The sequence below is a fragment of the Silene latifolia genome, chromosome 1 (assembly GCF_048544455.1).
Source record: "Silene latifolia isolate original U9 population chromosome 1, ASM4854445v1, whole genome shotgun sequence".
Classification (NCBI taxonomy): Eukaryota; Viridiplantae; Streptophyta; class Magnoliopsida; order Caryophyllales; family Caryophyllaceae; genus Silene; species Silene latifolia.
The window spans coordinates 148,154,256-148,166,345 of NC_133526.1; the positions used below are offsets into that span (position 1 = coordinate 148,154,256).

At 36.6% G+C, this 12,090-nt stretch overlaps 1 protein-coding gene across 1 annotated transcript; it reads right to left on the reverse strand.

Annotated features, from left to right (window-relative positions):
* Positions 1–10,428: 10,428 nt before the first annotated feature.
* LOC141657731 (uncharacterized) lies at positions 10,429–11,196 on the reverse strand. The gene has a single exon (XM_074465068.1). It carries the CDS (start codon positions 11,194–11,196, stop codon positions 10,429–10,431), a length of 768 nt encoding a protein of 255 aa, XP_074321169.1.
* Between the last annotated feature and the right edge of the window lie 894 nt (positions 11,197–12,090).

A 12,090-nucleotide genomic window follows, 5' to 3' on the forward strand; every position in this document is an offset into this window, starting at 1 on the left:
TTTTGGATTGTAATGCTTCGGCTCATATGTAAGAAGGTCATGATACTATCACTTTCACAAAGTAATAAGACATGTGCGATAAACTCCCACTGAACTATGCTCTCATTCTATCTTCATAAACTATAGTTCAATACCAACTCCCACTCTATAATTCTATTACTTTCACAAAGTAACATTTCAACTATAAGAGATGTTTGTGACGATTCAATCTACTCTCACTCTATCTCTCAGAAATACATCTATATTCTTGAGAGATAGCTTTGTGAGTTACAAACATATATATTTAACGGAGTATTAGAAGTTTATCTAGACTATGTATTAGCATTCAAAAGGCCATCCTAACATGGCAGCTTGATAATATGCGAGTCTTATCCATGTCATCTGTTTAATAGACTCTCTATTCTAGGTATCTCCTGGTTGACCATTCGTTTAGAATAATGTGTCCATATGGGTGTCGTAAATTCCCTACTTGATGAGTTCAAAAACTCATTACAACTTTATAATTGATCTTACATAAGTAAGTTGTTACTTTTAGTAATGATGACATAAGGAGAATCAAATTCATAGCTTATGGACATATAATGATCCCATCACCATAATCGTCTATTTAATCAATTTAAGTTGTCTATCTAAGGTTTCTCTATGCAAGTAATCAATGATGATGATTTTAGAACAAACAAAATAATAAAACAAGTGACTTGGGTTGCAAACCAAGTCACTAATATCCAAAATACAACCAGTGTTTAAAGGATACAAGCCAATTTCCAAGTCACACAAGGAAATCAAAATAGTTCTAAAAACATGAAATACATCATAAAATTAAAGACAAAGCAAATAAAAGCCAAGCTTCCATTGATCCATCACCACGGTCGGCTACTCTAGCTTCCCACATGATTCTCTAGGCTTGCTTCTCCTTGCCTTTGTCCTTGCTAGGAAGCCCTCTTTACAATAAAAAGGGTAATCATCACAACTTGTATCATCATACCAAGGTTGAGATTGAAACATAAAAGATAGGGATAGTTATATACCTACTGGAATAACCTTTCCAGCTTTGATGTCGCCAAAGTACTTGGAACAGTTTCTCTTCCAATGCCCAACACCACAACAATAGTGGCACTTGTCCCCGGTGGGGGCACTGTACTTGGGCTTGGAGGTGCTAGCTTCATAAGTCTTAGCTTTATTCCTGTTGGGAGTTCGTTTTTTTCCCTTTTTTCCCACCTTTCTTGAAGGTTCCCCTGCTCTTATGATTGACATTGAGCACATCTTTTGTGGTGCTAACACTTAGCCCCATATCCCTTTCGGCTTGCACAAGCATTTTGTGCAACTCATCAAGGGAAACTTTCTTATCTTGCATATTAAAATTCACCCGGAATTGAACATATGCTTTGATTTTGTTGAGGGAATGAAAAATTCGATCAATTACGAGTTCATTGGGAATTTCCACCTTATGCATTTTCAAAGTCTCAACATGCTCCATCAACTTGAGCACATGAGGGCTAACCTTTTGGCCCTCTTTGATGTTAAGATCAAAGAATTCGGAAGCCGCCTCATATTGAATGACCCTAGGAGCTCGTGAAAACATGTTCACAAGCTTCATGTAGATCACATGAGCGGTGCTAATCTTTATAGCACTTCGTTGGAGTTTGGCCTCCATAGCAAAGATCAACACATTTTTGATCGCGACCGACTCCTTTTGGTAAACCTCATAGGTTTGCCTAGCGGCGGGGGTAGACCTAGCATTAGGTTCGGAGGGAGATGCCTCGGTAAGGTAACGAAGCTTATCGTCACCTTGCGCGGCTAAGCGAAGTTGCGCATCCCAATCGGCGAAATTAGACCCATTGTTTTCTAACTTACATCGATCCATGAAGGATCGGAGCCATGACACATTTTTAAGCGTGGTGGAACTAGTGGATGCGGACGTGATTGGAGTTGCCATTGCGGTTGAGAAAACAAATTTGACTACAAAATAAGAAATGAAGGAATTGATTATCATCTATCGTTTTAATGATACTCGTAAATTTAACTACATGTACTATTGCATTTATATAGTGACCTCCACCCAACTATTATAAATGATCCCGAGATCCAAATTCATATTAATACGGGCACGGTGAGCCGATTCATCCCTTATTAATATAACTCGGTGGATTAACTCTTTAATCGATTCTACTTTTAGAACTCTCGGTCGATAAAAATTACTCTAATTCTCATCTTTAGCTCGGAACACATGTGACTAAGGTCACGAATACTTCCGTTGAGCTCAATCCAAATTTCGATGTAATAACATTTTACTACCCCACTTCGCCAACGTAACAAGGTTTGTATTACGGTGAAGCCGGATTAACTCCCTTATGAAATTGGTACTTCATGGGTTTCTACTATTTGGTAAGGCTATATCTCAATTATTATATGTGAGAGGTCTTTTCAATTTATTATCTATCACGTTTTAAGTGAACTACAATAATTATAATTGACACGGTCGATGACTCGATATGATATGCATATGTTGTTATGGCGATTTGGCAATGCATGTAATATATTAAAAGAAATGCAAAGCAATAAATAAAATTCCTAGTATGGCCTTTCCTAGCAAATAGAAAATCAAATAATCTATTACATATTCGGAAACCAACTCCTTTGGTCCCTTGAATCTTCAAGTGGCACGCCTCCCAAGACACCATCTTTGTCGGATCACCTTTCCGAATGGCACCGTCTTTGAAGATGCTCCATAATTACAAATAATAATAAAAATACAAAACTATTCCTATTATACATTTGTAAAATGGAAAAACTAATAAAATAAAAATAAAAGTGATACGAGATCACATTAAATTACAACCGAATCAATATTCCCTTTCATTACGGCTAATATCGATTAAAACTAAGGCCATACTAAGATAAAATTACATAATTCAAAATTATATAAATAAAAGACATTCGACAATTGAAAGATGCAGCAATATAATACGTACCTATCATGCCAAATCATGTGCCAAATCGCCCTATTTAACTTATGTCGTACATATAACCCGGTTTTATGGAAATGCGTGATAATAACCTTTTAAAATCACTAATTAACACTTAAATCACATCTAAGCTCAAGTTAATTATCCTAACACATTTTAGGACTCAAAAATTAGTCATCACTCAATTTTTGACAATAATTCAACTTGATTTAATTTTATGCTCATTTTTTACCTTAAAATCATAATATTTATGAAATAAATCCAAATTAAATTATAAAAATTTTAAAATTTGAATTTTAAATTTTTGAACATTCTGGAATAATTACATGACACTCATAATGTCAAAAGTTATGGTTAAAATTTTCGAATTAATTTTGAGAAAATATAGTTGTATTTAATCGGTTTTATCTCATAAAATATTTAAAGTATCCAAAAATTAATCCAATAATTTTTACAACTTTATATCTGATTATTAAGATATTTATGCAACTTAAAATAATTTTCTCAAGCCATGCAATACGTTTTAGCTAATTTTGCTAAAATAGTCCCTATTTATGCCATTTTTACTCTAAAAATCCATAAATCATGCTAAAAGAGATCTTATAATCTCGAAATTTACATACACTCTGTAAAATATGCATGTGACATCATATTAAAAAATTATGGCTTAATTCAAAATTTAACTATTTTTAACCATTTTACCTCTTTTAATCCATTTTTATCTCATAAAAATCATAAATCATGCAATATTAATCAAATTAATACGAGTTTTTACAGAAAACTTGTAAAATATGCATGTGAGGTCATATAAAATTTCTAAGGTCAGAAACTTAGTTTAACTATTTTTAGCATTTTAATTCCCATTTTAGTCATAAAAATGAAATAAAATCACTAAAAATCATTAAAATGAGCAATAAATTTCCATAAATCATAAAAATGACCTAAATATATTTTAGGACCAGAATATATAACATGCATGGTGATTTCGTGGCTTATACTTATAAATCACAAATTTTTAGTTTTATATGTTAACCTTTTAACTCGGAAAAACAATAACCGATTATGCATGCAACATCCTTATGCTCTGATACCACTTGTTAGGTTCATATACCTATAACTAGACTCCTCTAATAGTGAACTAATTAACTTGTTAATTATTTGTTCTTTAGATCTAGTGCATGCATAACAAAATGAAAGATTTATAAGAAAAACAATGTCCCTTACATTGATGATTGGTTCGAAATATTGGGCACTAGTAAGGTCACCTTCTTTCACTTGTTCTTGAGCTAAATATGATGGATGATCCTCCTAAGACTCCAAGTATAGAAGCCACTCCAATAAATTGCACCCAAGATTAATCCCAAAAATTCCTACTAATATTAACTACATATGTAGTAGAAATGTAACCTTAATAATACTAATATTTATAGTATTACTACCTCTAGTAATAGATTGAGTGTATTAGTATTTGTGAGAGTTTTTGGCAATTGCATGTGAGGGAAAAACTAGAGAGAAAAACAAGCAAAAGAACAACTAGAAAAATTGAGCAACAAATGCTCTATTTAGAGAGCCAAAACCGGTGGCCTCTCTCCCATGTAGGGAATCATTTTGATTTTGTTTTTACTCTCTTGTTTAGTTTAGGTTGAGTGTAGGGAACATATGTGTAAGATGTAGTATGAAAAAGCTTGTGTGATATGTCACAATCACACTATAATCAACACAAACAAAAGACAAAAGAACATCTTTTGTTCCCTTTATTTGGCCGGAAATTTGGACCCATTTTGGTCCATTTTTGCCTTTTGTCATTTGTCCCACAAATGCTTATAAGTCATATGTTTAACTATCTTACATAATTAATTATTAATGTAATCGTTTAACACTTAAATATTACAATTAATAATATAATATACACTCCACTTTTTGAGTAGTATACTACCATTATATCAACATATAACCGGTCCCATAATTACTAATTAGTTAAAATTACAACTTCTTGTAACCTTAAATAACTAATTACCTCTACCTCAAAACTTATATTAAAACCTCAACTAATTTAGTAATTTAACACTTAATTACTAAATTAAATCTTATTTAATCACATTACAATAAGATGTAAAATTGCACTCCCATAATTAAGGAATTAATTAATCAGACGCATACAATTAATTAAATATCTACTTGGGCCTCATCCTATAGGTGTGACCTAAAGGGATCAATCGACCACCACCGTCACACACGACGAAATGTCAAACTCTAGTTAGCCAATCATTACCGATAAATGACGGTCAGTCGACTATATAAAGAATCATCCCTCACGTATTCTTAGTATGAGATTTAATTATGATATTAAATCATGTGATCGCACTATTGTCGAGGACACATTTCCCAACACATCTCTCGATAACTTAGTGAAAGAAAAGGGTTATGAAAAAATTACATAAATATATATGATAAAGTGGTCTCTCAAAAACATAGGAAAAGACTGTCTCTTCAAAATTTTAACTCTGTGAAATGAATAAAATATTGCAATATTAGTACTTTTATTTGATTCCAGATTCCATTGTCATCACATATTTCAACTTTAACCTTAGGAATTTGGAGTATAGTAACTTATTTTAGTGGTTTATATTCAAACATGAAATCTTTAATTTAATTGTTGTTCATCATCGATCAAATTATTACATATCATCGACAATATTAACGGACTACCCAACCCCTGACACACACATACCCTCCTTAAGTTTGCTCATTTGTGAAATTAAGCCCCTTAAGTTTGGGACATAGTAATTGGTCCCCTCTACTTAACCAAAAGTGAAATTGATCATTTTTCATCCACATTATCAATAAATAGTCTTTACAAGGCCGATGGAGAATCAATTTTTTTTTTTTGATTAAGTAAGAAAACTAGGTTGATCCTCTAGAGTAGGACCAACCTATCTGCCATTAAACAATGGGTGGGGATCAACACTTGTACTAATAATTGAGGAGCCTCCTTGATTGGAAAAACAGGAGAACAGTGAGAAGACACTGGCAAATAGAGTGGGCTAGATGTTGTCTAATAGCAACCACTTATAGCATTTGGGGTGAACGGACTCATAGAATTTTAATTTTGAGAATCAGGAGAGGACAAGTCAGGCTATTATTGCAGGATTAAATACACAGTGAGCACTATTCTACTGGTAAAGATCCCAGAAATACTGCATGAGGAGGTCCTAGACGGGTTGAATGTCTAAATTGTAGGAACTAAAATAGGATTTTTGTGTAAATTTACACTTTTATCGCTAATTGCTCCTTCCGTCTCTTAAATATCCTTCTTTCTTTATGAATTATTTTTCAGATATCATGATATTTGTAATCTAGATTTAGAAAGTATACGAGGCCAATTTGAAAATTATTGCCTTATTCCGATTATTATTAGGAATTACCATATTATTATTATACTTATTATATTGTTATTAAATCCCGCTTCAAATCCCGACTACTACTCATACAAGGCCTAACATAATCGGCCCATTAATCCATATTACACGGCCTAAGGCTTAATTGGCTTTAAGTCCAATTCCCGACTTGCTTACTTACTTTATTATTTAATTAACGTCTTATTTGTAATTATTATTAGAAATGCCATTAATTAATTATTTAAATTACATAAATTATTCTCATAAATTATTATTAAATTATGTGGTATTACATAGTGTTTCTCTTTTATGATTAGCAGATTGTATAAACGAAGTTTGAAATTTTATGGTGAGATATCGGTTAAATAAAGAAGGGATTATATTTCACTTTAGAGTAAACTAAAGAGTACACATCAAATTTAATGGTACAATTTAGCAAACTTAGGAATTTAATTACTACTTTCGCCACTTAACAACTAAGATCGAATTACTTTTTTTTTGGTTACACGAAGCGGGATTAACCCAAATAAAGAAAACAAAACGGAAAACAAAAACTAGAAAGCGTAAAAAGGGACCATTCTAGGCCACGACACTCCACCGATATCCTGCTGCATAAGTCTGAATAAGTGATCGGGTATATCATCTGGCTCCCATACCACCACCTGCTGAGATTGGGTAACACCGACATTAGCTAGCCAGTCTGCACATCCATTGGCTTCTCTATAGATATGATGGATTTAAGACTTCCATGGATGGTCATTTAGAAAACATTTGCATATCTGAACCAAATGAGCATGAGCAGACGGTAATTCTTCCCTTGTATCAAGCAGTATTACTACCGCCTTCGAGTCTGTTTGTATAATCATCCTAGGCAGCATCCTTTCCTTAGCCAAGATTAATTCTCTCTTCAAAGCCATCTCAGCTCTCGTAACAGTCGTCATTCCCAACCGTTCAGAGAAAGCCAGTAACATGTTTCCAGCTGAATCTCTGAAAACTCCCCCTGCCCCAGACATACCCGGGTTACCTTTCGATGCTCCATCAATATTAAGCACTATCCATCCCTCCGGTGGGGCTAACCATCGTACAAACACTTCCTGGTATCTCTGCCTCTCCATCTCGGCTGCCCCATCAACCGAATCCTTTGTATTTCTTACTTCCCACACCCTTTGCATAATGAAAGTGAAAATGCAAGAGGGTATGTCATCAGCTCTTCCAAAGCATCTCATGTTCCTCCACTTCCAAATCCACCAAACTACAATTGAAAAAGTGGAGGGCCAAGAGTCCAAACCCACCTTCTTTGTTGTCGATAAATTGTCAATAATCCATTTCATTAAAGATGTCTCCTCAAAGAATTGGGTGGATACAGGGGAAGAGAAAAAGGTCCAAACCTTCCTTGCTTCACGGCAATCTCGCAGCAGATGTAAAGTCGACTCCTCAGCTAAACCGCACCCACCACACGTAGCATCATCCACCAAACCTCGTCTAGCTCTGTTAGCATTTGACATAATACGATCATGGAGTATAAGCCAGAGAAACACTCTAATGCGTTGGGGGACCCAAATTTTCCAAGGTAATTTCCAAAATTTTTCATGTTCATCCACCTGTTCATTACGAATAAGTCTTATTGCTGATTTAATAGTAAACCTCCCTGATGGAGATTTATCCCAAAACAGGGCATCATCATTTTCAATATTATCCACTACTTCATAGGAGGCAATAGTTTGTATTACTTCTTCTGGTAGTAAGTCAGCAAACAGGTCCCATTTCCATCCCGAATTGCAGTCCCACATCTCATCTACACGGACATCGTGCATTTGAGGTGGTAAGTCAACCGTGATAAATTCGGCTAGAGGTTTGTCCATAGCCCATTTTTGGTACCAGAATAAGGTATTTCTACCAATACCAATAGAAGAGCATAGCCCACCTTTGATCGTGTCTACTGCATCAATAATTCCCCTCCACACATTTGAGCAGTTAGCCTTCGGTTCAAACATATTGGCATCACATCTACCTTGGCAGTATTTGTGTCTTAAAACACGAGCCCATAAAGCATTTGGTTCTGATAGTAGCCGCCAACCCAGTTTCGCCATGAAAGCGACATTTACTTGTCTCATTGATCTTAGTCCCAAACCCCCACTATCTTTCTCCTTTGTAACCATATCCCATGAAACTAAGCTCAGGCCCCTTTTCTCCTGGTCACCTCCCCACAAAAATCTACGAGCTTTCTTGTCTAGCTCGTCACAGGTTGCTCTAGGAAGTTTTGCAGTTTGCATTGCATAAGAAGGTATGGTTGCCAAAGTGGGCTGAATCAGAGTAATTCTACCCACCATAGATATGTGTTTTGCTTTCCACCCCGACAGTCTTTTGTCCACTTTTTGGATCAGATAATCAAAAGTATTCGTTGTGACCCGTCCATTAATGGTAGGCATTCCCAAATACATCCCAAGATCGTCAGTTTTGTCAATGTTGAGTTCGCCTGAGATCCTCTCTGCCAGCTCATCATCAGTATTAGAGGAGAAGAACACTTTTGATTTTGAGTTACTGATTTTTTGGCCTGATGCCCTGCAGAAAGCGTCCAGAGTCTGGTTAATCACTTGCGCCTATTCAAGTGAAGCTTCCCCAAACAGGATAATGTCATCTGCAAAGAACAAGTGGGTTAGAAAAGGACCCTCCTTGCTCGTCTTGAAACCCTTCCAAAAGCCTAGTCTATTATGTTCAACAATTAATTGATTAAGCTTTTCCATACAGATTGTGAAGATGTACGGTGACAGGGGGTCTCCTTGTCTAATGCGTCTGGTAGGGCTAAACTTCTCTGTCTTCTCTCCATTCCACAACACATTCAACGAGGATGAGGTAATGCATTTCATTATTATGTTGATCAGTCTCTGAGGCAGTCTCATGTCCATCAAAGTATTCTCAATAAATGGCCATTCAAGACGATCATACGCGTTTTCAAGGTCGAGTTTCAATGCCATAAAACCCTTCCTACCCTTCTTGTTCCTCATACAATAGAGCACTTCCTGTACTAAGATGATGTTATCAGTAATTTGTCTACGAGGAACGAAACTGCATTGCATTGGGCTAATTAGAATAGGTAAAACCGGTTTTAGCCTATTCACAATCATTTTTGTAATAATTTTGAAAGAAACATTGCAGAGTCCTATGGGTCTGAACTGAGCAGCCGTCTGTGGGTGATCAACCTTGGGTATGAGGGTCAGAAAGGTGTCACATAGACCATCAGGTAGCTCTCCCTCATGCAAGGCTTTAAAAACCATCTGGCACAAGCTTGGTGACACCATCTCCCATTGTGATTGATAAAAAATAGCTTGAAACCCGTCGGGTCCGGGAGCTTTGTAAGGAGACATTTGATTCAACGCACACTGGACTTCAGATATAGAATAGTCTCTGTCCAATTTGGTTCTTTCCTCCATTGTTAATTCTGGGAAAAGTCCAATTGTTACTCCCGCCAAATTTATATTCTGAGGAGTTCCAGAGAAAACATTTTTGAAAAAGTTAAGGACTAAACTTTTTACTTCGTCAGTATTCCAAATCCACCTTCCCTCTTCATTCTGCAAACCTTCAATGCGGTTTTGTTTTCGCCTTATGATGGTGCTAAGATGGAAATATCTGGTATTTCTATCTCCATCACAGATGGCTTCCATCCTTGATTTTTAGAACCATAGTAATTCTTCCTGTCTCAGGGTATCATCCAATTGTTGTTTAAGCTTTAGTTCGTATTTAAACAAATAATTTGGACCCCCACGTGACAGCTTCCATTGAACACCCAGAAGGCGTCTTTCTAAACTTCTCTTCCTTTGAAAAATATTCCCAAAAACTCCCTTATTCCAGTCTTGCAATCTCTGTGCAAATTCGTAAATGAAAGGGATCAGAGGTTGGTCATTTCTCCAATTACTTTTGACAAAATCCGTGAACTTCTTATGGCACATCCATGCTGTCTGGAATCTAAATGGTTTCAGAATGGTTGGGATAGGTGCAAAACCATTAGTATTGACCAAAATAGGACAATGGTCTGACTGGTTCTGATTAAGGTTGCGCAGGGACCCTTATGCAAACATCACTCTCCAAGAAGTGTTGCATATGGCTCTATCAAGACGCGCCCATTTCCTCGTTGCACTTGTGTTGCCCCTTGCCCATGTGTAGTCTGGTCCAGAATAATCAAGATCAATCCACTCATTATTCTCCAACCATGAATTAAATCTGGTATAACGTCTCCTCATGCTCTCACTGTTACCATTTCTTTCAGGCATGAACCTTGTATCATTAAAGTCTCCCATTGCCAGCCATGGACGGTTATCAGTTCTGGCAAAATCCTCCAGGCTCTCCCAGAGCTCTTCTTTTCTCATCGAATCAGGGCTTGCATACACCGCAGTGAAAAACCAAGGTATCTCCCCCATTCTTGCAATCTCAACCGTAATGTGCTGAGTGTGATGGACTATGGGAGTGACACTGACTTCTTTAGGTTTCCAGAATAACCATATCCCCCCACTGAAACCTTCAGCTTCCACTCTAGTTTTCCCTCCATAGTTAATACGATCACAAACACGTTGGGCCATCTCCCCACTAATATGGGTCTCCACCAGTTCCAGGACCAGTGGTCTGTTTATACGAATGATTTCTTTCAACATAGCCAAGAAAGCAGGGCACCCTGCACCCTGAACATTCCATGTCATCAGGCTGAGCGGGGGTCGCTCATTCAGACGATTAGGGTATCTATCCATAAGGTTTGTGGGGTTAGAATGACTCGAGGACAAAAAAGCCTCAGAGAGTTTGTTGAGGACCATCATCACCAGCGGGGTGATTTTGATCTCCATGAATTAAGTCCGGGGTTACCGTCTTGGGAGGTAGGAAAGATTCTATTTCCACTTCCATCATGTGATCTAGAGGCAATGCCACCGTCATTACTGGTGTCTCCATCTGGTTGTCTATGAACAGGTGATGAGAGGGTGGTATATGACGGATGTGTGGTATTGGTAGAGTGTGAAGGGAGGATATGGAGTTCATTGTTGGTTGATAGGGGTGACAGGGCAGTTCTTAATTGTTTTTTTAGGGGTTTCTTTGCAATTCTATAAGCCAAGGTTGGTTTTTTTTGGGTACACAGTGTTTTCTTTATTAGAGATGGCAGTTCTGGGGAATTTTGTAGGAATTGAGGAAAGCTTGTGTTGTTTGGATTTTTGGTAGGGCATAATCTTATTCAAGATTTCATCATGCGCAATTACAGGGACTGTTATCAAACTAGAATCTTCCATAACAACTTCTTCTGTGATTTCTTTCCTTAAAGAAGGATTCCTCATATTTCCCAAAAATATGTCATTATTCCTTTCCAAAACTTCCCTATTTTTAGCATTAAAATTCTCCTTATTTTGTGCCAAAATCTTTTGGTTTGACTTGATCCCATCCAAGGTCAACTTTAACAAAGATCTCGGTGATAATATCACATCATTTTGAGACCATAAATTGATATTATTATCCTCATTTCCGTGAATATCTCCATTGCTTAAAATCTCAACATCATCATCTAATTTGTTTCCTAATTCCTCTGATCCTAAGATCTCAAACCGTGATCCTGACCCGTTTTGAGATCCATGACTAATTACCCTAGGTTTAGGCACTGTTACCTTTGGGGCCACCAGAGCCCCCACCTGTGCACTCTTCTTGTTGCCTATGTTCAAGTGCCCTTTGTCTCCTCCTACACCTATCTTTGTGTT

Excerpts from the sequence above, each read along its gene's own strand:
- LOC141657731 (XM_074465068.1), bottom strand. The coding sequence starts at position 11,196 with ATGGAGATCAAAATCACCCCGCTGGTGATGATGGTCCTCAACAAACTC.